The 26,880-nt window shown below is 42.1% G+C and overlaps 1 protein-coding gene across 3 annotated transcripts in view; it reads left to right on the top strand.

The window, feature by feature from the left end:
* The window catches only part of PLXDC2 (plexin domain containing 2), a 215,032-nt gene that overhangs the window by 133,050 nt on the left and 55,102 nt on the right, over positions 1–26,880 (top strand). For all 3 annotated transcript variants that reach the window (XM_077303069.1, XM_077303071.1, XM_077303070.1), the window contains exons 4-5: positions 3,936–4,005; positions 23,333–23,455. In XM_077303069.1, the coding sequence (XP_077159184.1) occupies positions 3,936–4,005; positions 23,333–23,455 (193 nt within the window). The remainder of the gene's footprint in view (positions 1–3,935; positions 4,006–23,332; positions 23,456–26,880) is intronic.

Raw genomic sequence — 26,880 nt, 5'->3', positions numbered from 1 at the left:
TGTCCTTTCTGAAGCAAGAAAAAGTGCCCTTTATTGTTCTGAACATCTTAAATCCTCCTCTTTAAATTCCTATGCTGGCTTCCAGTGTGCTCCCAGCTTCAGCACAAACTGCTTTGAAGATTTGCTCCACCCAATATCTATTTTCTCTCATATTCCAATATATCCCTCTTAATTACCTTAATGCATCCAGTTATGGACTCTTGGCCTTCTGATGGTCTCCAGCTCTCTCAAACACCTGTCTTTTCTTCTTTGCTGCTCCTTATCAGTGCAATCCTATCAGTGTTTTACATGCTTCTTAAAATACCTGCTTAATGCCTCCCTTCTTCCTCCTTTTTCAGTATGTTTTTGAGACACCCCCCACTTTGTTGACTTAACTAAGCCTTAACTCAGGTAACTGAGATGTAACTCAGGTAACTGTTCATCCTCCATTCTCTTTTTGTCTCTCTGATGCCATTTTGTGGAGTTAAAGCTCTTTAAAGATGGGTAATCTTACCTACCTTCTATACCATATGCATTGCTGGTACAATAATAATTCAAAGTTTATAGATATTGTTTAGGCAGATACACATTGCTGTTATTTAACAGACCAGTCAGAAAACAAAGGAAAGAACTACATAAATATCTAAAAGACTTTTCAAGACATGCTACCAAGCTATTTTCTAAGGGGCAAGGCTGCCAGTAAAGGTAAAGGTAAAGGTATCCCCTGTGCAAGCACCGAGTCATGTCTGACCCTTGGGGTGACGCCCTCTAGCGTTTTCATGGCAGACTCAATACGGGGTGGTTTGCCAGTGCCTTCCCCAGTCATTACCGTTTACCCCCCAGCAAGCTGGGTACTCATTTTACCGACCTCGGAAGGATGGAAGGCTGAGTCAACCTTGAGCCAGCTGCTGGGATTGAACTCCCAGCCTCATGGGCAAAGCTTTCAGACGGCTGCCTTACCACTCTGCGCCACAAGAGGCTCCAAGGCTGCCAGTAGCCACCAGCAAAAGTCAAACTTTCCATATGTTAAATAGTATTCATTGTCAAAATTGTACATCCTAAATATCTTGTTGGTCTCTATTGCACATGAATCTAGCTCTACATAATATTTTAAATATAATCCTATGCCAATTATCACCTGCTAAGTAATAAAACAACGTCTGGAAAGACCGTCTGTGTTGTAATGAAGAAGAAGAATGGCCACTGCTAGGGGACAATCTACTTAGACTCCTACTGGAGTGTGGCTTACTCCTAGGAAAGTGTTCTTATATGTCACTGTGAGGCAGGGAAAGTGCAGGGAATGCTGACTGCTGCTGTGTTATAGGCCCATTATGCACGGCCGCCGAAACGGCGATTTCGGGTCACATGGAAAACGCGGAGGGGGAAGACGCGACGCATACCGGTTATACACGGGGCGGGGCGTGACGGCGGCAAAACCCAGAGTAACCGATTATGCACGCGCCGATCCGGGCGCCACTTCTGGTTGCGCCCCACTCACCCGGAAGCTGCGCTTTCTTCCGCGTTTCACTGACGCGGCTTTTTCGGCGGCATGCACCGAAGCTGCAGCCGGTTGCAGCCGGCTCCGTGCGTTATCCGTGATTTTAGTCGCCGCCATTCCACCCCGAATGTGCGCTAAAACCCCCGTGCATAATGGGTCATAGTGGCAGTAAGGAAACCACACATGCCCATCTCCATGTTAAAAAAAACAAACACACACCTTAGTGGAAGAGAGTCTTTGAATACAGGTGTGTGTGTGTTGTTTTATTTGGTGCATCAAGACTATTAGGAACTACATACTGACTACATTTTCTGACTGCGTTTTGGATGAAGTTCCTAAGAAGGCCTGCATGAAATCAAATGATGGTTCCATGGTGTTTTTCGATAGTATTGAAAGAACAATGTATTATTTGGTGCGGGCTGATCTTGTGAGATGAACGCTCTGTTTAGCTTCCAGATTGCCTGTTTATAAAATGGAATTAGTTGTTTCAGTAGTAAGCAGAGTATGTGCAAATAATTTGCTATGCAGAAAATGAAATCTAATTTCAAGTCACTGTAAATATTGAGTCATTATTTTCAAGCCCAAGGAGTCATTAAAATACCTAATAGGTGCGGAAACTAATCCTTTTTGCGAAAGGGGGAAGGAGCGAAAGAGAAGAAATTAATTAAATCCAAGGAAACATAAAAGTTAAAAATGTGTCAGACACAGGATGGGGGGGGGGACAAATTCAGATTATTTTTATCTGGAATCTGTTGCTTGCTGTTGATGACATGACTGTTATGGTTTTCTGCCATCAATCACTTGGGATCAGACACTCAGTTAAGGAGTACAGTGGAAATTGAAAATGGCCCTGAAAGAAGTCAAGCTGCAAGCCAGAAATGCAGGGCAGTTTAGCTCTGTGGTATTGACTATGGATATTAGGTCACTTATTGTATCAGCCCCCAAACTGGTGGCAGTGCATGAAGAGACCATTAGAGAGTTGACCCAAACAACCATGTCTAATGAGGAGTCTTTGGCAAGGGACCCATGGGCTTGTTTCTGCTTGTTGGTGGGCCTCTAGAACCCTGATCCACCAGGACATTTCCCTGTAAGCTAAATGGCTAGTTTGCCCCTGACTCATACTGTCTGGCTGCTCCATAGCAAATTCCCCTAGGACAGACGCCTACCCACTTCCCCTTTTTCAGGTAATGTTTCCCTCCAAAATAAAATATTGTACCCTCATGAGCAGCCTTTTTCAGTGATGGCCCTTGGATGACCCTCCTCTTTGAAGCTTACCTAACCTGTATTGCCCTTTAGACGCCAGGTCAAATATTTTCTTTTTACTCTAGCTTTTAACCATCTTTTTAAAGGCAGTCTAATGGTCCTCTTGCATGTGTTTTATGGACTTTGTCTTAGGTTATTTAGTGCATTTATGCTGTTTTATGCCACTGGCTTGTTTTCACTGCTGATAATTTATGTGGTTGTTTTTATAATTTGATGGTATTGTTTTTTATTCATGAGCCACCTGGAGCCGGTTCCGGAAAGTGGCATATGAAATCTATAGATAAATAAATAGTGCTCCATTATTCCACAGTACTCCATCTCAATCATGAAGCATGCATGGCTTACAGCACACCAGTATTGTGATCTGTGAAGTCTGAGAAGTCTTTCCCTGCACTAGCATAACTGTGCAGACCATGAGAGACTCCTTCAGCTCCCTCCCTGTGTGAGTCCAGCATTGAAAAGCTGTGCAAAATGCTCCCTTTTTGTACAATTTGCCCTTTCTCTGGGATTGATATTTTGAAAATTCCCCCTTCTATGTTCTAAGGCTGCCTGACTTGATATTCCATTCTTCATATTGCATCCTGTCACCTAAGCTACGGGTGTCCTGACATCGTGCTTGAGAGAACTATGATAGATTTCAGGTTTAGCTGGTATCCTAAGCTGTGTTGTGGCTTGGTGACATGTTGGGAGGTTGGGGACATGAGGAGGAAGGAGCTGTGTTGTCTTTCTCTCTGACTTCTATGGGAATTTTCCCAGTTATACCAGATTTGTTACTGGTGTCATATTATGCCAAAGCAGGGGACTTGGAGCTGCCTGAAAACTTCAGGGTGTTAAGCCTCATTCTCCCCCTGATATGTCCCTGAAACCACCCAGTTCTACACTAATGCAGGTACTGCACACCCTTGGCTCTGGTGTATCTCAGCCTGATGTTGGTACAGCAGTATCCTAAGCCAGTCAGGAGGACAGTTTAAAATTGCCCCCTAAATGTGATCCCCCTTATGCATTTCTACTTTTATATGCTGTACAGAATTGTTTCCAGTTATTGTACTGCAAAATTATTCTGAATTTAGGATGACAAGACTGTTCTACAAACCTTAAGGCAAAGGCAACAGCGAATAGCAGAATCACGTTTTAAAATGCCTGGTTCTCCTCTATTCATTACACTATTGATTTTTTCTGGTGTTTTTCCTTGCAGAGAGTGAATCTGTCCTTCGATTTTCCATTTTATGGTCATTTCCTACGTGAAATTACAGTGGCAACTGGGGGTAAGTGGGTTCCTATCCATACATTTTGCATAATCTGACAAGAGTTTCAGATATTTGTATGTCATTTTAAAAAACATTTTGAGACCAAACAAAGTATGGTAGAATTTGTGTTTTGTTGTCAAAATCCACTCACTTTTTCCTGTATCATGACTCACTTGAGACAGGGCAGGATATTTCGGGCCATTCTGCACCTGTTAAATGTAGTGAAATGCTTATCTTATGAAACCACTACGTTTTTGGTGTTTTGCACGATCTCGCCAACATCCAGCGTCCAAGCAGCAAACCGGTAGCTACATCCTCCATTTCAAAGCACTAGCTGGTGAATCGCATATAGTGGATTCCCCCAACTAAAAAGCACAAGTTAGAGGCGAACAACCAGCAGGCTACATGCTAAGAGCCAGTTTGATGTAGTGGTTAAGAGTGTGGACTTCTAATCTGGCATGCCAGGTTCTGCATTCCCCCACATGCAGCCAGCTGGGTGACCTTGGGCTCGCCATGGCACTGATAAAAATGTTCTGACCGAGCAGTGATATCAGGGCTCTCTCAGCCTCACCCACCTCACAGGGTGTCTGTTGTGGGGAGAGGAAAGGGAAGGTGATTGTAAACCGCTTTGAGCCTCCTTCAGGTAGAGAAAAGCGGCATATAAGAACCAACTCTTCATCTTCTAAAGAAATGTAATGAGGCAAAGAAGCATTATATCTGTTTCCAATATCCTGCCCTCACACCCGCCTCCCTTCTCCCAGGGGGGAGTGTTAGTTTGGCTTTTTTTAAGCAAACTGCTTGGAGCAATGAATAGGCATTCATTCAGGCAAAGCAAAAAAAAAAAAAATTCCCCCACATTTTAAACACAAGGCATACCCTTAGAAAATACTAAGAGGTAGATAGGAAAATGTGGAGAAAGCATTCCAAAAAGCAAAGCAAAATGAGAGAAGAGGAGGGAGCTTATTCTGCCTGTCTTGAGGGAGGGTCCAGCGATTAACATGTCTAGTGATTGTGGATGAATGGTGGGATCCTGTGGTTTTAGCAATGGAAGAAGGCAGCAGAACCATTTATGAAGATGGAGGTCATAGGGTGCTTTATTTCAACTGCCTTCAGCCAAAAGGAAAGATGGGACATAAATATTTTAACAAAATTAAGCACATGGATTTACCATGTGCAGGGAAAGTACTGCTACTGACCAAATTTGGAACAGAATTAACTTCTGCAAAGGCATTGGACCAAAAGGGCAAGATCCAGCTACCCAGTGGAGGAATTTAGGTTTCTGTGCAATTTTTGTTACTTTTGGATCTCCATTGGTATGAATGTCAGGAATCCTCTGTGGCACATATTGCCTTATGTGCAGCTTTGGTTGGTCTGCTGTTCCTGGGTAAGAGAAACTCAAGGGTAGTCAAACTGCGGCCCTCCAGATGTCCATGGACTACAATTCCCAGGAGCCCCTTGCCAGCGAACGCTGGCAGGGGGCTCCTGGGAATTGTAGTCCATGGACATCTGGAGGGCCGCAGTTTGACTACCCCTGTGTTGGACTGAAGCTGCAAAACAAATTTAGAGTCCAGTGGCACCTTTAATACCTACACATTTTTATTCAAGGTATGAGTTTTTTGTGTGCACACACCCCTTCCTCAGATGCAATATGATGAGTGAGACTCAACTGCTGCACTTAGTGTTACATGAGGCTGCCTTTGAAGATTTCAGAATCCTCTGTTGGTGCAAAACTCCATGGCAAAATTGTTGGTAGGCACTAATTATCAAGAACATGGCACTCAAATTTAAACAGAATCATATTATAGTTTAAAAACTGTGCTCTGGATATATTGGAATGTTCTAGTGAAATTTATTCTTCTACCAACATAGGGACTGTGCTGGCCAACCTTGGGCGGCACCTTCTTTTCCTGGACCAGAATTCCCTTTTACAGAAAAAGCACTTGGCTGACTGGATGTAATCAACAGCCATTTGTGAGCCCGAAATTGGTTGTCAGGAGAAATAGAAGGCTTGCTTTCTCGGCTTTATTCTTTACCATTTTGCAGACAGCTTAGATAATAAAGGTCACTTGCACTTACATTTATTGCCTATTTTAGTGACAGAAGAAAAGTTGGCCTTTCATCAGAAGCCGGTTAATTTGTTTTCTTTGCATCTCATTCAGATGCCTTCATTACCATTTCCTCAACAAACAAATATGAGGAAGTATGGAAAGAGGTTGGCAGGACTGAGAAACCAGTTTATGGATGCTTTAGGATGCTCTGGGCTGATCCTGCGTTGAGCAGGGGGTTGGACTAGATGGCCTCTATGGCCCCTTCCAACTCTATGATTCTATGGATTTTTAATAAGAGAAGAAGGGGGAAAAAAGATTTGTTTTTTTATACTGTGCCTTCCACTACTCGAAGGAATCTCAGAGTGGCTTATAATCACTTTCTCTTCCTCACCCCACAACAGACACCCTGTGAGGTAAGTGGGGCTGGGAGCTCTGACAGAACTGCTCTGTGAGAACAGTTCTAACAGGACTGTGATTAGCCCAAAGTCACCCAGATGGCTGTATGTAGAGGAGCAGGGAATCAAACCTGGATCTCCAGATTAGAGGTCCCCATTCTTCACTACTACACCAAACTGGCCCGCAGTAAAGGAGATGTGGTACATGTCTCTAAACTGTGCTGTTATTGTTAGGATAACCTCTGCCTTTTCCAAACAGCAGTTTCTGGCAACTTAGTTTGTAGGACACAGCTACTTATTTAGCATTTTTCCATAATCGCCCATTATGCATGGCCACCGAAACGGCGATTTCGGGTCACATGGAAAACGTGGAGGGTGAAGAAGCGAAGCAAACCGCTTATGCAAGGGATGGGAGGTAATGGTGGCAAAACCCAGAGTAACCAATTATGCACGAGGTGACCCCGGCACCACTTCTGGTTGTGCCCCGGTCACCCGAAAGCTGTGCTTTCTTCCGCGTTTCGCTAACGCGGCTTTTTCAGCAGCATGCACCGAATCTGCAGCCGGTTGCAGCCAGCGCCGTGTGTTATCAGTGATTTTAGTCTCCGCCATTCCACCCCGAATGCGCCCTATCCCCCCCGTGCATAATGGGCCTTAGTGCTGCCATTTGGCTTACCACAGCCCCCAAATTTCTCTCACAGTTCAAATTACTCAATAAGGCAACCATAATCATAATTTGGCTAATGCTTTTCTCTTTGTAGCAAGACAAGTTAATATAATGATCTCAACATTGAGGAGGTGGGGAGGCCTAAGGAGCACTCCTAAGCAGTTCTACTCAGAAGTAAATCTCATTTTATTCAGTGCAGCTTACTACCAGTAAAATATTCTTAGAATTGCAACCTTAGTCCAGTTAATACACTGAAACAGAAATTCTTTCAAGGGCTTTCCCTAATCACATGGCACAAATTATATCTATCTACCAAAAATATTTTAAAGATACAATGCTTGATTTTATTTTTAGACCAAATAGTTTTTGTTCCAGCTTTTCTGAAGATGAGGGTATTGACCACTGCTTGGTAAACATCTCTAGAGAGCACCAAGTCCCACCTTGGGAGGGGGGGGAGGATTTTGTAATGTCCAAATAAGAGTCTACAGGAACCACTAGCCCCCAAATCTTTGCCTCCTCACAAAATATAAACAAGCTCCAGCCTTTCCACTCTAATAAACTCCAGGAAGAAACAAGTAAAAGCTTTTCTCTGTTGTGAGTTGAGAAGAGAACTTCTAAGGAGACATTTAGTGGAAGGATCTCATTATACCAGCTTAGGGAGATCCTTGGAAACCTCCTTAACCTTTTACAGTTAAGTAACCGTAAGGAATGTTAAAGTAGGTGACCCAGACAAAGGCAGCTTTGGGACCGCCCTCTTCCCAACAGCAAAATGTGAAAAATAATCTATTCTATATACTGTATGTTTTCTGATGTTTCCATAGTAACACCACTAAAAACTGATAAATGTGCTACAAACCTAGCAATGTCTTGCCGACCAGGTAAAGATTATAGCAAAATAAAAACATTACAGTTATCAACATCCTGCAGATAGTTTCTGTAATGCGACACATGGCCATTTCACACACTGTATAGATAACACTTTATCATGGTTCCCACACACATTCATGTTCTTTTCTCCTGTTCACAACCTGGTCTTGGCATATTCCACACTAAGAATAATATCAAAAGCCTCTGCCTAGCCCAAATTCTAGCCAAGAGAGCCTAGATTTGGCCACTTGCATAAACCATCCTTGTTGGTTTTATCATTGTTCATTTGATGTCTTTCAGTGTTTTTTTTTTCTTGCCTTCCCATCTCTGATATGATAGATATTTTTCTACATTTAAGATTTGGTAATTTACCCTCCTGATACCTGCAGAACTGTTTTCTGGCGGCAGTGTTTGGGAATGCCAGTGATGGGGGTTCGCATATCTCTTTCACAGCTCAAGAACAAAAATAAAGAAAGCACAACATAGTTGTAAGGGTCAGCGGTGTCAGCTCCTCTGCTACCTCCTCTGTGTATTCTTAGTACTGTGATTCTACAACCCGTAACCTCCACCCCCCTTTCCCCATATGTAAAGGAGAAGAGAAGAACAGGAAGTATTACCATTTCCCTACCCCACTGATGTTCTTTTCTGTTATAATTGGAGGGATTAACGAGGAAGATTGTTCAGGAATTGAGAAAATAGGTGGATATAGGGTAAATTAAACGTTTCCATGACTGGGAAATTTTAAGATGATTTTTTGGTTGCAGAGATATTGAGTCTGAAATCCAAAAGCACACTTTTTTTTTCTTATCGTAGGACACTGGATCTTTTATTGAAACAGCTTGTTTTATGGCTCGTCCAAAATACAGCTTTCTTTTGGATAGCTCAGTTTTTTCCAAAGGCATTCCTCAGCTGGGGCCTGCTTGGCTGAGCCAGGAGTGCCACCCGTGCAGAAATGGCAGAGGGTGCCGAACATTAAATTAAAACAATAGAGGAGGTAATATCAGGATAGCACACACATTCTCTAATTAACGTGTGAGCTTAGCTGAGAAAATAACATGTCACACTGTGGGAAGTTCAGTTTTAAACAAACTCAAACCACAGGAGTGGTTTAATTAAAACTGGAAGCTCTTTTAAATGAAAACCTAATGAAAGCCACCTCGGTGAGAGAGGCAGAGCAAAAATGAGAGAGATGGCAAGCATATTTTAGAAAGAGCTATATTTATTTTGCTTTCTTTTCTTTTGTCCAATAAAAGCTCTATGGCTCAATGCCTTTAGCGGTGTAACCACTGGAAATTTCATTTATACTCTCTGTTTATTACCCAGAAAACAAAAGTAGTAAAACAAAATGTGACATTCAAAGTTATATGAGGATTTTTATCTGAAATGAAGAAGAGGACCAACCTACTAGAATTACAATCGTAGAATTCACTAACACCAGGAGCCAATTTCTTGTCCATGATCCTAAGTCATGATGATTTAGAAGAATTCAAGAAGGCCAGATAGCCATTAACAAACAAAACAAAGTAAGAGAGTTCAGGGGAGCGAATCAAAGACCTTGACACTCACTTAAAGAAAACTATCTGAAAAATGTGTATTTGGGGGATAAAAGCAGAGAGTAATCCACGCAAACTACCTCGCCTAAAATCAATTTGTTCCCATCCTGAAATATTCTGTTGCTCTAGCCCAGGGGTAGTCAAACTGCGGCCCTCCAGGTGTCCATGGACTACAATTCCCATGAGCCCCTGCCAGCGTTTGCTGGCAAGGGCTCATGGTAATTGTAGTCCATGGACATCTGGAGGGCCGCAGTTTGACTACCCCTGCTCTAGCCAGTCCACAAGAATCTTCAACAAATAAGAATACAATTTATCTAAACATGGCAATAAACCAATTGGCTGTCGCAAGCAGGGTCAAATCAGAAACCCTTAAAAAATTAGTACACTTATTGCCTATTTCCAAGATTTTGGGATAACCACTGTCTGGTTTATCCAAGTAAACAAGAGAACGAGAATTGCTGTCCACCAACATGGATTAATACTTTAAAAAAAAAATTCTACCACATTGTATTTGATTATGTTTTATCTAGTGTATTTTCTTATAACGTAAACCACCTTGCATCCTTGGGAAGGGCAGTATAATAATTAAAAAATAAATCCAACCCTCGTTTTCTCAGGGTTATTATGTGAATATTATTCAAACAAATAAATGTTTGTATAATATGTGGCCCAACAAAAGAAAGCTACAGCAAGTGTTACTGTTACCAAGTGGTAGTTATTGTTACACCAATTTCCTTACCTCTTATGTTATTGGAATGCATGCTGTTTTATGGCCAAGGAGCTGTCAGAACTTTTTTTTAACAACACCTGGGAAGAATTTGGAACATTAATTAAAATTAGCTTTTCAAAACAGCATGCAGCCAAATGCCAATTATTGTTAATTCTGCAACATTTATCCTGTACATTTTTATATAGAATTTCAGAATAGTTAAATTTTGCAATGTGATGCTCAGAACAACTGTGTCATAAAAATACCCTAAAATCATTTTAATAGCTTGTAATAACGTTGATATTATTTGTGAGTCTCTCTTAATAGTTGAGTCTAGGTAGGGTTGCCAGCAGATGAGGAAGAAAAGTTGTGTCCCATTAACAGAAGTGTAATGTGTTCATGGCATGGAAATAAGTGACATGATCTTGTAGGGTTTTCAAGACAGAGGGATAAATGGAGTGGTTTGCCATTGCCTGATTCTAGCTAAAGGTAAAGGTAAAGGTATCCCTTGTGCAAGCACCGAGTCATGTCTGACCCTTGGGGTGACGCCCTCTAGCGTTTTCTTGGCAGACTCAATACGGGGTGGTTTGCCAGTGCCTTCCCCAGTCATAACCGTTTACCCCCCAGCAAGGATGGAAGGCTGAGTCAACCTTGAGCCGGCTGCTGGGATTGAACTCCCAGCCTTATGGGCAAAGCTTTCAGACGGCTGCCTTACCACTCTGCGCCACAAGAGGCTCTAGCTAGCATTCTAGCTAGCAACCCTGAATTTTCTTGATAGTCTGTCATCGAAGTATTAACCTGAATCAACCATGTTTAGCTTCTGAGTAATTCTTTTTTTTTTATTTGCATTTGTATGCTGCCCTCTCCTGCAGCTCAGGGCAGTTAACAGAAGAAGTTAGATGAGTAACACAGTACAGATAAGTTTGGTAAATGTGCCAACAATTTTAACAACAATTTAACAACAATCATAGCCTAACATGGCATGTTCAGGTAACTATGTCGACAATCTTAACATCATCAACAATCATAACATGTTTCAGGTAATATTTCCTCCACAAACACATAGTGTGTACTTATCTGGATAGGATGGGGTGGGGGGGCCCATAGATGTTGTCACTGACCTTGACCAAGTGGCTTGTGGAAGAGCTCTGTTTGCAGGCCCTGCAAAACTGTGGTAGCTCAGACAGGGCCCGGATCTCTTCTGGGAGCTCATTCCACCAGGTGGGGGCCAGGACACGTTTGGCCTTGATTGATAATAATATCGCCAAACATACTTCCTGGGGCCAGGGATCACTAGCTGGTTGATATTGGCTGAGCATAGTGCCCTTTGGGAGGTATAGGCAGAGAAACAGTCTCTCAGGTACACTGAACCCAAACAGCGTAAGACCTTAAGCTTGAGCCAGGGTTCAACTGGTAACTATTACATCTGTTGGAGTATGACAAAATCAGGTCAGCTTTAGCCGTCCAAGTCAGGGAATTTAGTAAATAACATCCCATTAATCTGGCAGGACATTTTTCTTTAGGCAGTTGTTAAAGAGCCGTGGTGCCATTCCGCACCAAGCAATGCAAAATTTTACCTTATGCAAGAAAAGAATTTTGTCTACACTTCCAACCACAAGGTTGAGAGGTTTTAGCCTCACAACTAGCCAGTAAGAAGGCTGCAATCTCCCAGACTGACAGCCCAACTCGTGAGTTTCATAATAAAGTGGGGATTTCCATCCTGAGCTCCCACCTAGTCTAATCACTGGCATATGAGAAAGGAAGGCTTGGGAGAAAGCAGAGGCTGCTAAATAAGAACAACAGCCGTGATTGTGAGGATCACTTCTGGATACACTGTGAGTACTGAATAGTTCCTCAGTACTAGCGGTGAACATTAAGGAGAAACAGGTCAATGGGGTAATACTTGTATTGGCTATTTTGTCATAGAAGAACAAAGACAGCATATCTTGCAGCCTATACATTTGTGTTTACCTTGCCATATGTTCTTCCTCTCCTTTTCTAGTCTCTGCCTTCTGTTCTGTTCACTTAAATAGTTGCTTCAGAAAAAGAGATGTAATTCCTGTGTCAGTCACACTGTGGTTGGGTAGCAGGTTGACAAACAGTCTGGATGTTGAAGGTTTTGCTGAGTGATTTTATGAAATGAGAATAGAGGTTTCTGACCTGAACTTTATTGATTTTTATTTAAGTACAGTGTACAGTAGATTATGTTATAGACTCAGCAATTCCAAACAAGAAAGCCCTTTCTCCACACTCTGAAAATGGAGAACAAGACACTTCAAGAAGATGCATTTTAAGCCTTAGTAGGGTTTTTTTTTGGGGGGGGATGGGGGTTGAGAAGGAACTGGAAAGTTGTTGAGGAAACAGCCCAGGAATCACATTTATGAAAATTGTTCCTGGAGATTTATGAAAATTGTTCTTGGAAATGTTATAAAACATAAACATTTGTCCTGATCTACACCGATTGCTCAGCTGTTTTCATCTACCAGTGATCTACAGTCATGAAGAAATGTTGTGTAACAAACCAGATGCTTGAATGAAAGCTAGGGTAGTAGCAGCTTACAGATGGAGATGTGATCTAAGGAGGCCTGGGTTCAAATCTCATTGACAATGGTTGGGCATATCCTCAGCCTCACAAGGTGGGAGTCAATAATATGGATCTGATTTATAATCCTGAGTTTATTTGTGTGAAAATAATTCCTGTGGGAGAGATGAGTCTACACCTAGAAATGTGTGTACCTTTAAAAAAAATTAGAAATACATTTTCTCACGTAAACCAACATAGCCTTGTTTGTGCACAATGAATTCCTGCTGGCTTTAATTATTGTAATGCATGTAATTGGAGCTAACCAAATTATGTCCCAAGATATCAAACTTACATCTTCATTGGACTCAGCTTTAAAACAGAAGCATTTATAGTTATGAATTCCCAGTTACTTTCACCTGAGGATTCTATATTAGCCGCGTAATTGTTGGTTTTACATCTTATTTATTGCCTCGAGCCAAAATTTGGTGTCCAAACATGTTTATCTTCAAATGGTGCTTGTGGAGGTATATGATTTTAAACCTGAGAGTGCCCAGCTTTGGAGAGGAAAAATTAAAAGTCCAACGCTAGCTAAATACACAATACGTCAGCCAATATTTCTGATGTACATGATTGGGTGTTGAAAGGTGATTCACTGTTGATCACTCTTCAATCCTGCTATCACAATCAGCCCCATGGTATAAAACAATTTAAAAAGACTACTCTAGAGCACTTTATTTAATGAACTTAACAGCACAATCTTAGAATGGCTCTAACATCTCTGCGGTTCGAAAGATGCCATCAGCCGTGCTTTTGGGGTGATATTCACAAACACCCACAGCCTTTGTATGTGTGGGAATTCATCTTTGTAGGACCTGCCCCACCATGTTTTGGCTTGCCCCCTGTACTCCGAGCCCAGGGACAAATTCCTTGACAAGTTTATCACTCAATTCATACCCTATTTCCAATTTTATGTATGTAACTAGAAATACAGCGGCCGCTAGTGGGCAGTGGGTGGGTGCGGGAGGTCCCTCCCCCCCAGCCTCCAGCTTCAGCACAGGGCTCCGAGCCCCTCGCTGAAGCCTGCCTCGTGGGCCCCCCCCCGAACTCCCAGCTTCAGTGCAGGGCTCGGAGCCCCATGCTGAAGCCTGGGCGGCTGATCCCTCCCTGCCGAGTCTGGAATGGGCCAAGGGGCCAATCAGGAGCCGCGCAGTGCGCGGCTCCCTATTGGCCCCTTGGCCCCTTCGAGTTTGTATCCCTTCGAGTTTGTATCACAGAATGACCCCGCCACTTACCCCATACTCCTTTATTTTTACCGTGGGAGGGGTTTACAAATAATACTGGAGAAACATTGTTTTATTTGCATTTGCATTTGTATTCTACTGTTTTAATTGTGCTTTGTAATGGCTTTGGCTACATGCAATAAATGTCATCGTATTGTAGCTAAGTACACACATATGCACCACCAGGCCTCGGCCCAGTGCCGGGCCGCAAAGGCCCTGACACCGGGCTGTGGCTCCCTCTCCCCGCTCCCCAGCTCCCCCCCCCCCACAGTAAGAAACTTCCCACGCCGCAAGCAAATTGGCCACAAAAGCGTCATAATGTTAGGGCTTTTGGAGGATCCTAGTTCTGTTCCTATAAGATACTGTGCTGTGAAGTCACACATTCTCTCCTTAGAGCAATTTTCATTTCTGCTATAATGGTTAAGATGAACCATTCCCATTTAAACAGGATTGTTGACCATCTTTAAACCCAATTTAGGAATCCAAATTAAGCCAGGAGCCAGCTTAGCCTTAGCCATGATTATAGTTGTTGTCAGTATATACTTCTATTGCATCTGAAGGAAAGAACTGAATTCATTTAAGGAATAAAAGAGACTTAAGCAGCAAAAGATAGTATGATTGTACAATTGTTACAGTTTAGGGACTGGCTCCATTGTGTATGTGGAGTCCCACTGTTCCTTCATGATATATGTTTTGTTTTCTTTCCCTGGAAAGCAAATGCGTTTTTGTGGCAAGTATGATATAGCATGTCATGATTACCCTGAATTAAGCCCAACTATAAATGCATCGTAACCTGCACTCTGACTGGGGAAGTGGAAATAACTTGGCACATAACCTCTAATTTCATAGTGCACACTTGGAAAGTAACATTGAGATGATTCGCCACTGCTTGTAATGTACCATATGATTAAATTACCACATTTGGCACACAGGGTAGCATATTATTTAAATTCCATAAAGGACCATTGCAACTTATTGGTCATTCATTCATTCAATGCTTTTTGGAATAATATTATGTTTTAGTTCTATCTGGTCATCTGGGAATTTGAGATAGAAATAATAGTAATGTAAGATATATCTAAAGTTCTTTTAAAAGGGCATTATACTCTTGGATGTTTATTTATGTGCCAATTTAGCACATGCACACATCTTAGGACAGGACTGCAGCAGCCTTGATAAAGCCAAGATGGTCAGTGCCTGAACAGGAAGCCTCCTGTGAATTTTTCCAAAGGCCGTATTGAATCCCATAAAGGAGCAATGGGAGGGGGGATAAACGTGTAATAAAATTGTAATATAGAAAAACTAACATACATTACCTCCTGCATCTTGATATTTGCCTGAAGTTGCTTACAGGTCATATAATGACGTAAAATCAATCCATATATTATGATCTATGCACATACATACCTAAATACTGTCAAAGCACAATTTATGGCGATCCCAGTAAACATCTTTCAAGGCAAGCGAGAAGCTCAAGTGATTTGACATTGCTGAAGAGCTTTCCTTGATGGTCTCCCATACAAATATCAACCCTACTTGGCTTCTGTTATCAGGCATGCTGCCTTCTCTGTTCCCATCCATGTAATCATCATTTATTTGTTCCATCCGCAATTACAATGAAAATTTAACATACAATATCTATATAAAATGACTTAAACTCAAGGCAGTCAATGAACTGGCCAGCTATCCTTGTTGCCTTTGGTAACACAATCCTATTTTGGGATTAAAGCCTTTAATTGGTCTTTGGGTTAAAGCCTCTGTGTCATCGTGATTTAGCTTTGGCTTGTTCATCTTCAGTCACTTGACTATCACAGTCAACATGGCTTCTACAGAGCTACTGATTGGACTCTTAAAATCCCCAAAGCCTCGTGGAAATAGATCAGATCCATTACTCTCCAAGGTCAAGTGGTCCCCTGCACCAGTAGGATGGGATACACAATATATGCCTTCAGGAAATAATGGTTTGATTATGACATCTTGAAGTAGCTTGTTAAAAGGTCATGGGCAAGTATCCAAAGGATCTGTGGCTTTTCTTCTAAGGCCTTTCATAATAAAAACAGAATTCTGTTTTGGCTGTGTGGTGCAATGTAAAGAGCTGCTAGGCCATCAAACCAATGCCTATAGAAAGAGAAAACTGATCTTGGTCATAAAGATGACAGTCCCCAGGTGGGACCTGGGGATACCCTGGCATTATAGCTCATCTTCAGGTGACAGAGATCAATTCCCCTGGAGAAAATAATTGCTTTGGAAGGTGGACTCCATAGCATTATACCCCATTGAGGTCCCTTCCCATCCTAAATCCCACCCATTCCTGGTTCCACTCCCAAAATCTCCAGGTATTTCCCAAGCTGGCAATGCTTAGCTGGTCACAATATAGCAACAGAAGTGTTGTTCTGTATTGGTGTTTACAAAGATGAGGTGTCGGCATTGCTAGCCTGGCATTAAAGTTTTCAAAGTGGAGTCAGCCGAAAGAAAGTGAAAGGAATGCCTGGGCTGCTCTGTAATAAAACAATATAAAAGGGCATGGGAGACTTTGCTTCCTTCCCTCCCTGATTTTAAGTCCCATGCTCATTATTCCATTATTTAAACCCCCCTCAGATTGTTTTAGGGATGTGGAATCACTGTTGTCTTTTTGTTTCTCAACTCACTAATCTTGGTGTAATTAGAATGACAGTGGGCACTATTCCAGAGCTACATTGCTTAACACAAAATTGCAGTCCTGTGGTGGGGAATGAAATGTTCTCTAAGAACATTTCTTGTTGAAGCTACAAAGAAATGATAAATAGATTTTTATTGGCAACTATATAAAAGTAATTATATATGCCTGGGAGCACATGCTGTGGGACTGTATTATGTAAACTGTTTTATTTTCCCCCCAATATTCTTTCTACACATAATGGTGAATTCTTTAAGCATCAACCAAACATTTGTTCCCCATGTTTAATGCAATATTCCCAGGGTGTATTATTTCCCTGATACTCCCTCTTGTTCAATTACCCATCAGGCTTCTGTTGTCAGACCCTGACCAGTAATGCAAAGTATTCATGTGACCAAAAGAAGAAGAAGAAGAAGAAGAAGAGTTGGTTCTTATATGCCGCTTTTCCCTACCCGAAGGAGGCTCAAAGCAGCTTACAGTCGCCTTCCCTTTCCTCTCCCCACAACAGACACCCTGTGAGGTGGGTGAGGCTGAGAGAGCCCTGATATCACTGCCCGGTCAGAGCAGCTTTATCAGTGCCATGGTGAGCCCAAGGTCACCCAACTGGTTGCATGTGGAGGAGTGCAGAATCGAACCCGGCATGCCAGATTGGAAGTCCGCACTCCTAACCACTACACCAAACTGGCTCTCAAAAGAGCTATTGAATACTAACCTTCTAAAACACGGTCGTCAAACATAAGGCCAGTGGCTGGAACCGGCCCATCCTGGGCTCTTATCCAGCCCACAAGCAACTGGTATGGCAGAGGAAACAGGAGGCTGACTGGGGGATGTGAGTAGGCAGAGCTATTCTGGTTATGGCTTCTGCACAGCAGAACAGCCTCATCTAGAGCAGTCAATCAGAACCCATTTACTTCAATGGCAACCTCATGGGTAAATGGGGAGCCACTGCAATGGCAATCATGCTGGTTCAAAAAAAGGAGTAGTATAGAGGAAAACATCAGCATTACTGGTTTCCTAGACAATATTATTGTGTTTGAACATACTGGGGTTTCCCAGGCTGGGGTCAGGGGATAACAGAGAGGGGATAAGCGATCTCTTGAGTCTGATTTTTACAGACACTCTTTGCATTTCTACTTTATACACTGCTAGAATCTAACCAATAAACTGAAAGGGAATTGCATGCTCTAATGGTCACTCAGAGTCTGCCCAGCGGAAACCTTTGTCATTTGAAACCTTTCATTGTGTAGTCATTGCTGGCAGGGATTGCATTTCCAGTTAACTAAGCACAGCAGAGCTTTGAACATATGGTTTTGCCTTGCACTGTCTGGAGGATAAAATATGAGTCTCTCCTTTGACAGACAGGGCTGGTTTTTCTGTGTATGCTTGCTGTTTTTGAAACATAACTTTGAGACCGTGGAATCTTTCATACAGCACTATTAGTCTGTACTCTAAGCAGATGCAAGCCCTCCCTACATTTTTAAAAGGCAAATATATTTTGGAACACATTCTTCCAAACTCAGTGGGTTCTAAAACCTCGAATTTTGAGTGAAACAGGTGAACTTTACATTGCGGGCAGGAGAGATATATGTAATCCGTGTCCAAACTTCTTAGCAAAGCATTACCCAGGAAGCAAGAGAGGGGATCTTTAAAGCAGCATTACATTCTTTGGTCCTTTGTTTAGGAGTCTCCAACAGGTAGCTCACCAAGTGCTGGAGAGTAGCTCAAGCAGCCCCAAGAAAAACAAGGAAAAACAAAACAAATCTAATCTGGGCTTTTAAAAAAATTGCTTTTATTTCATAGGATTTTTCTCTGTGCTTCTTGGATGATGGCCTCATTCCTCGTGCTTTTTATAGCCCACATTCTGTTTCTCCGACAGGATAAAATATGGTAACATGCTGAGATGGGAGGAATAGCAGTCCTAAAGAGTAGCGACTCATGAAGCGTATGATGAAAATATAAATATATACCTGGCAGTGACAGTTCAGTTGGCTGTACCACAAATGAAAGACTCACCCTTGAGTTAGGGATGATTAGTTTAAAGGAGGAAACAGGGGAGAGGGAGGAAATGAAATGTTTTTACTTGAATGGCTATGCCATAAATGTTAGCTTATCCAAGGAGCTACTTGGGTGTAGGCACACATGGTAAGGCTTTGTCACATTCATTTATTTATTTATATTTAAATTTATATCCCACCACTCCCGGTAACCGGCTCATGGCAGGTAACAATTTATAAAACCCCGTAACAATAAAATTCATTAAAAGACCAATAAAACATTCCAAAACAATTACTTAAGAACACATGGCGGTAAAAATCTCAGCCTCCCCATACCGGTACACCGGCTCCTGGGGTAGCAAGGGGCTATGTCAGCAAAGATGCATCCTAAGGGAGGAGCCTGTTAGATCTTCCTGCACTTGTTAGATTTTTCTAACAACTTCTGCCTTTTGTTTTTTGCTTTGTCATATCTTAAACTGTTGTTGAAACTTTACTCAGTTCCTAAGAGGCTGCCAAGCAGAACTGGAAGGCACAAAGAGTGCACCAAGGCACTAGGTGAGAGAATCTTAATCTTTCCTCAGTACATCTCCCTGGAGCTTGCTGTTTGCTTGGTTGGACTAGAGCAGTGTTCCCCAACCTGCGGGCGCGGCCCGATGTGCGGGCGTGGCTCGCGGGGCATGGCCCGATGCGGGGGCGCGGCCCGATGTGCGGGCGCGGCTCGCGGGCGCGGCCCGATGCGGAGGCGCGGCCCAATGCCCTGCCGGTCCCCAACCTCAGAAAGGTTGGGGACCACTGGACTAGAGGAGCTGCATACAGGAATAATACAGGGAACAGGGTTTTTTTAAAACTTTCCCCCAGTTATATTTATAAGTGGGGACATTGGGGCACTTTATGAAATCCCCAGATGATTATGAGCATTTTGCCAATGTGATACCACAACTACTACTACGACAGTATATTGGAAGAGCAACCACTGACGAAGATAAAGCAGAAAGCAGGTCACTTAACCTAGGATCCCGTTTTGGTTGACTCTTTGTTTGATCATATGTTTGACCATTTAGACCAGAGGTAGTCAAACTGCGGCCCTCCAGATGCATTCGCTGGCAGGGGCTTCTGGGAATTGTAGTCCATGGACATCTGGAGGGCCATAGTTTGACTACCCCTGATTTAGACTTTGTTATAACCTTTTCACTTATAAACACAGAGAAGACTACGATATCATTGTGCCTCGTGGTTTCCTTTTTTCTTCTGTGACTTGAACACTGCATTAAATATACTTGTATCGATAGCAAGGTTGTCTATAATCAATTTCTAATTTGCTTAGCTGTTTCCTCCTTGGTCTTATCTTTTAAAACAAAACCCAGCATATTCTGCTTTTTAACATGCCCTTTAATAACCTTCCATAACATTAATTTATTCCATCTGTCTAGAAGGCCATGGCTTATGTCCCAGACCGTAAAGCCTTTCCGGAAGTTCTGGATTGCTCCCACTAAAGAAAGATTAAGTAGAGCAGGAAACTGAAGGTTTAGGACATTTTTCTTGGGCCACAGTGGATGCCATGAGAGAGACTACGTGATACTTGCCAAATTGCTGTGGGAGCCTATTCAGAACTATTCTTGGTTTACATTTGGAACTTGTGTTGTTAATGTAGGTGATAAAATACTCATTTCACCAGGCATTCATTCAAACTTTGTATCTGTGGATGCTTTGAACTCAACCTGTGTTTTTTTCCCAAGCTGTACTGAAATATGACAAGAGTTCTCATTTGATCCCCTATAAGTGCTGACTGGTTTGAAGTTATCCATCTCACTCTTGGGGTTTTGTTCTGGTTTATGAATTCTTGAGTCAAGATGGCAGTTCACAGTACAAAAATCTATTTTGTAAGCATTCATTCATTTTACTTACAAATGTCCGTCTACCTGGTTATCTGGCCACAGCTTTTATAAGATATGACAATGACTATGACTATATTGCTCTGTATAAAATGGCAAATATTTGAAAGCAGGTGCTTAACAGCATTTTTGCCTGTTTCTTTCACTGCAGGTCAGGGATGTGATAATATGAACTGAAGTCGAATAGGGCAAATGCTTTTATGGGTAGCCCTGTATTGTGCTCTTGAAATTTCTTTTTTCCACAACAAGTCATAAGCAGTGTTCAAACAGTTAGCTTACCTCTATCCACCTCCAAAGATACTATAGATTCCACAAGGCACATTTTATACCACTTGATTTCCCAGGCAAATTGGTCCTGATGGGCAGGATGCTATAGTTCTAGTCAGAAGTAAGTACTCTTCCCTTTTTTCTTTTCTTTTTTTTTTTGGTTCCTTTGTCTTTAGAGGAACTGATTACAGTGTGCTATGGTGATTAATGTATCAGACTAGGATCAGAGAAACTCAGGATTGGAATCCCCACCTTGCCATAAAAGCTTGGGCCAGTTACATGCTCTCAGCATAACCTCCTAGCCAGGATAAAGGATAAAACAGAGATAAGGAGAACAATATAAACTACTTTGGGAAGGAAATCAAGATATGAATGAATGAATGAATGAATGAATGAATGAATGAATGAATGAATGAATGAATGAATGAATGAATGAATGAATGAATGAATGAATGAATGAATGAATGAATGAATGACAAGGTCCCTTGGCTTGCACATGAATTTTGGGTACTCATGAATACAGAGGTTTTGTTCTTTGAGAGAAGAGGGTAAGTATTGTTTTTTATTTTGTTGCCATCCAGGGTCACTGTTCATTTTTAAATGCCATTCTGTATTATTGTATTAGTACAAGTATGAAAAAATATATAAGAAATCAATTTGGGCAGTTTACAATTTGGGCAGTACTTAAATTCTATCCCTCCAACTGGTAAATTAAAATTGATTAATAAATGCCAAAAGTTAACATGACAACCGCAAGATACGCAGGAAACAATCTGGAAAGAGAAGGAAGGGACAAAAATTAAATGACAAAAATGACAATCTGTACAGGACAGGGTGGCACTGCAACTGACTTGCTTAAAAAATACTCTCAAATAAAGACTCTAAAAGACTCTAAAAAGACAGAACTGACACAAAATGCAATGGATTGACAACAGTGATATCTGTGTTCTCTTTTAAAATTGAGTCATCAGATAATGGCAATTCCAGACTCTGTGAGTGTTCTTTAGGAACAATTGACAACCCATGCTAGCTGTACGAAAATCAGTAAAACAGATTGTGCAGAATTAGTATTCTACAAATGTTGCAGGGAAGAAATCTCATCCCCCTGCCTGGTCCTCGGCCTATTCTGCACACAATAGATAATGTACTTTCAATGCACTTTAGAAGTAGATTTTCCTGTTCTGCACAGGAAAATCCAGCTGCCAAAGCACATTGAAAGTGCATTAGGCAATGTGTGCAGAATGGGCCCTCCTCACTTTGATAGTCTTCCTCTCCACTCATAGCTTATGCAGCTTCTGCCCAGTTCCTGCTTTTCTCATTACTTCCACTTATTTCAGTCCCATTCCCCCCCCCCACACACACACACTTTCTTCCACTGCCGCTTTCTTCCAGTCCTTCCCTCCAGCCCCCTTTCTTTTGCTTTGCTTCCTTTTTCTTTCCTCTCTCCCTTCACTCTGGCTCTGCTTCCTCCCTCCCATCTTTTTTCCCCTCTCTCCCTTCTAATTCACCTGAGCAGCAGCCATTTTGGATTCCCTAGGAAATTTTGGAGTATTGTCATTTTAAAAAATTATTTTCATTTATCCTTTCTTTTAAAATTGGGGATGACAGTTGCAAGCCTGGTGCTTCCGTCAGATTGGGCTTGCCATTCCCCTGCTGGTTAGGGATCCCCCACTGCCAACGGATGCTTTCCCACTGCTGCTTATCTGCTGGCAGGGGGGAGATGGTGGGAAATGGGGGGGGGATGTGGCAGCATTCATTCATTCATTCAGTTTATTAATATGGTACTAGACCAGAATTCACATTACTGTGGCAGCATTCTCTAATGTTGACATAACTCCCCATGCACCCAGAAGAAATGTCAGCATTTTGCTATAGAGTTCTGCCCAAAGGACAGAGCCTCCCTGGCATCCCATGGTGACAAAGTTGACATCACTTCCAGGTTCACAAGGAGTGAGCTCCCTATATTTGTAGTGATATCATTCTGTCAGCGGCAAGGACTCCCACTGGTCACCAGGCCCTGCCTGGGAAACTTATCCCAGATTCATAGAAACAACTTTCCCTTTTGTCCATGGCTATATGGGACAAATCCTTTGATCTGTGCTCTGGTGGCAGATTAACAATTAGATACAAAATAATGACAACATGACTATAGTCTTTCTCCCACATCATGATTTCTCCAACTCCTTCCAGACTTTGTGTTCTCCCCAGCCTAGTAAAACAGCCTGAAGATTTCAAGATAAGACCCATTGCCCTTAACCATTTTCTCAACATAGCCCCTTTCATTTGTTTATCACAGGAAGCCATACTTCTGTTGCCCTTGATGATTTTTTTCTGTATTCTTTTCCTATTCTGTGATTCATTATTAAAACCTGGTGATGAGATTAATTTTTCTTTCAAGAATTCTTTGAAGCTTAGGCAGCACCTAATTAACTCTGGTGTGTATTAACATTTCAGCTGTTGCTGACATGGTTTTGCTATTTCGTTTCTTTATGCTAGGCTTTATATATACCGGAGAAGTTGTGCATCGAATGCTAACAGCTACACAATACATCGCTCCCTTGATGGCCAACTTTGACCCTAGTGTTTCAAGAAATTCAACTGTCAGGTATTTTGATAATGGTATGTATTAATCATTTTTCTGGCTAGCCTTTCCCCACTTTGTCGGAAAATCAAAAGAATCACTGAATATTAGAAAAGAGGATATGGCTCAGACACATGCTTTATGTACCAAAGGCATTAGGTTTATTTCTTGATGTAACAGCTGATGTGATATAGTGGTCAATACTGTGTTCAGTTTTAGCACCACAATTGAAGAAGGATGTAGACAAACTGGAGTGCATCCAGAGGAGGGCAAGAAAAATGGTGAGGTGTTTGTAGGCCTAGACGTATGAGGAATGGTTGAGAAAGCTTGGTCTTTTTAGGCTGAAGACAATTAAGAGGTGATATGATAGCCATCTTCAAGTACTTGAAGAGCTCACGTGGATAGCCATCTTGGTCTGAGGTATTTGTGTCCAATGGCACGTTTAAGCCCAACAAAGATTTATTCAAGGCGTGAGTTTTTGTGTGCATGTACTTCCCCAGACAAACTTGAAGGGCTATCACATACAGAAGAACAGAGTTGTTTTCTGTTGCCCCAGAGGGTAGGACCAGAACCAAAGGGATAAAATTAATTCAAAAGAATTTTCAGTTAAACATCCAGAAGTTCCTAACAGAGCAGTTTGTCAGTGGAGCAGGCTTCCTCGGTAGGTGGCGGGTTCTCCTTCCTTAGAAGTTTTTAAGCAGAGGCTAAATAGCCATCTGAATGAAATGCTAATTCTGTGAACTTAGACAAATTGTAAGTGGCTGGGTAGAAGGGATTGTGTCTGAGCTTGGCTCTTGTGGGCCTTTCTTGCACATTCCGGGAAATGCAAATTGCCACTTTGGGGTCGGGAGGCGAATTTCCTCCAGGTCAGGGTGGCCAGGGATTCTGATTTGTTTTTTTTTTGGGGGGGGTATCATATGGGCATGGAAATGGGGTCACTGTGGGTGGGCAAGTAGTTGTGAATTTCCTGCATTCTGCAGGGGGTTGGACTAGATGACCCTGGAGGTCCCTTACAACTCTATGATTATGTGATTCTATATACATGTACATCTCCACAGTGGAAGTTGCCTAGCAACTTAATTTTTTAACTAAAGCTGGGATTTAGGGAACCTGTTACTCAAGTGGTTATATTATATTGATACAATGATATTAAATTGCTGATTTTTTAAAATGTAAAAATGGACAGAGCAGGGCTACAGAGATGAACAATGTTTGTTATGAGGCTTCCACTCAGAACCAAAACCTCAGAAAATTCCATTAGGTAACCCCTGGCTTCATATTATTTCAGTAGTGAGAACATGTAGGGACTGGAAAATCAGAAGTGCTATAGCCCTAAGAATATTTACCTTAGAGTAAGAACTACTAAATAAAATGGGACTTGCTTCTGAGTGAATCTGCAGACAACTGCACTGTGAATTGGTTATATCATTTTGTAAATCTATATATGCATATTCTATGCATGAATATTTTCTTTTAAGAACTGAGAAATTAAATCAATCTAGATATGGAAAAATTGTGTTTTGGATAAAATAGAAAACAGCCCAATAAATATTCAAAAAATAAATTAAGCATGTCTGTTTGTTTCGCACCATGAAAACTGCAATCTATAGCAAAACCATTTTTGCAGTGAGATTATGAAAAGCCGATTTGAAGATAGCACAATGGACATGTTTCAATTTTTCTTCACCAGATATTTCTATCAAGAAACAAGTCTAAAATTGCTTTGCGCTATTGTGGGATCTCACTTTTATGTCCCCAAATTTTGTCAGGGATGATTTCACTTTGACATGCACTGGCCCATCTTTCGGTGGCTCTGCTTAGAAAAAACAATGACAGGGAGGTAAATCAAAATGTATCGCTTCCCATTGGGAGTTCTCCAAAAAAGATAGAGTCCTGAATATGAAAGATGTTTCCAGTAAAACTTTTATCCATTACCTGGTTAACACAATGGCCAAGTGACTTGGACAGGAGCCCATTGATTCGCTCAGCCATGCACCTGCTCAGCACCCAAGAGATGGGGGCAGGCATTACTTACTCACCTGACTCTTAGGTTGTCTGAGGGATTTGGATGGCATCTGCCTGAGTGTCTTGGGCAGGCACTGCCCAAATCACTTGCTTGCACAGTAACTGAATGATCCTTGCTGAATAGTATTGGACTCCCTCAGCTTCAGGCCAGTGGAGTGACTTTGGCAGAAACGAGCTGATTGACTCAAAAGACAGCCATCCAATTGACTAGGCCAGGAGCCACCTGAATCAAGGGACTCCAGCTGAGTAAAAGCTTTGGTAACTAGCATATTTGATTAACCATCATCCACAATGCTGGTTAACAAAGCTTTTAGAGTATTAATTTCAGGTATCTAGACGTCTTATGTTATTTCTCAGTTTTTGTACCACCTTTTTTGTATGCTCGTTCTCTGGGAATGGGATTTCACAACTTGACAAGCAAACAAACAAAATGCAGCTGGACAGGTACAGTATCTCAAAAAATCTTGTTAGATCCTTGGGTCAAATATTATGGAGACACTGAGAAACCACCCAATATATACACATGTAAGACAACAGAACTTCCCGTGGTTGTAGGTGATTGGTTACAGGATAGTTTTAACCGATTGGATCCTGCTGTGAGCCATCCAATCTGGCTGTAGCTACCCATTACAAATCTGCTGGCTCCTGTGGAGAAGCCAGGCAAACCCTGAGCCGATTGAGAGCTCTGAATTAGGATCCTGTCTCGGACCTCAAGCTCGGTCCTCAGCAGGTCTACATACACAACAAGTATCTTGTGGACAATGACTAGGGTTGTAGAAACAGAGATTGTCATACACTACAACAGTGATCCCCAACCTTTTTATCTCCAGGGACCGGTCAACACTTGACAATTTTACTGAGGCCCGGGGGGTAGTCTTTTGCTGAGGGACGTCGCCGCCACCTGAGCTCCTGCTTCACTTGAAGGAGCTGGGTATGTTTAGCCTGCGCCCATGACTTCCTGCTGCCCGCTGGGGGGGGGGCGCTGTGCAGTGCAATGTCCAGGGGGAGCCCCAGTCATAGTGGCCGCTGGAGAGCACCAAAAGTGAGCCAGCAGCAGAGTAGCAGGGCAGCCCCCAAAGCAGCAGCCGGGGAGGAGAACGAGGAGGAGCCGCGGCCCAGTACCGACTGATTCACGGACCGGTACCAGTCCCTGGACCGGGGGTTGGGGACCACTGCACTACAATGCATCAGCGGTATGTTGTGTTCAGTTATGTACATTCTAAACTGTGGAGCCCTCTAGTATGAGGGTCAAAAAGACAACTTCTGTGAAGAATAATGAGACTATCATTGTAACTCAAATGCTGCCACGTGTCACTAATGGCACACCTATAAGTTCATGACGATTCCATTTAGCCAGCGTAGTTAATGTCTACCGTTAACGCATTATATTATTTAACATCCTGTCATGCTGAAAGCTTGCAATAGATAGAAAAGTTAA

The sequence above is a fragment of the Paroedura picta genome, chromosome 11, assembly GCF_049243985.1.
Source record: "Paroedura picta isolate Pp20150507F chromosome 11, Ppicta_v3.0, whole genome shotgun sequence".
Classification (NCBI taxonomy): Eukaryota; Metazoa; Chordata; class Lepidosauria; order Squamata; family Gekkonidae; genus Paroedura; species Paroedura picta.
This window is presented reverse-complemented; position numbering and strand designations above follow the sequence as displayed.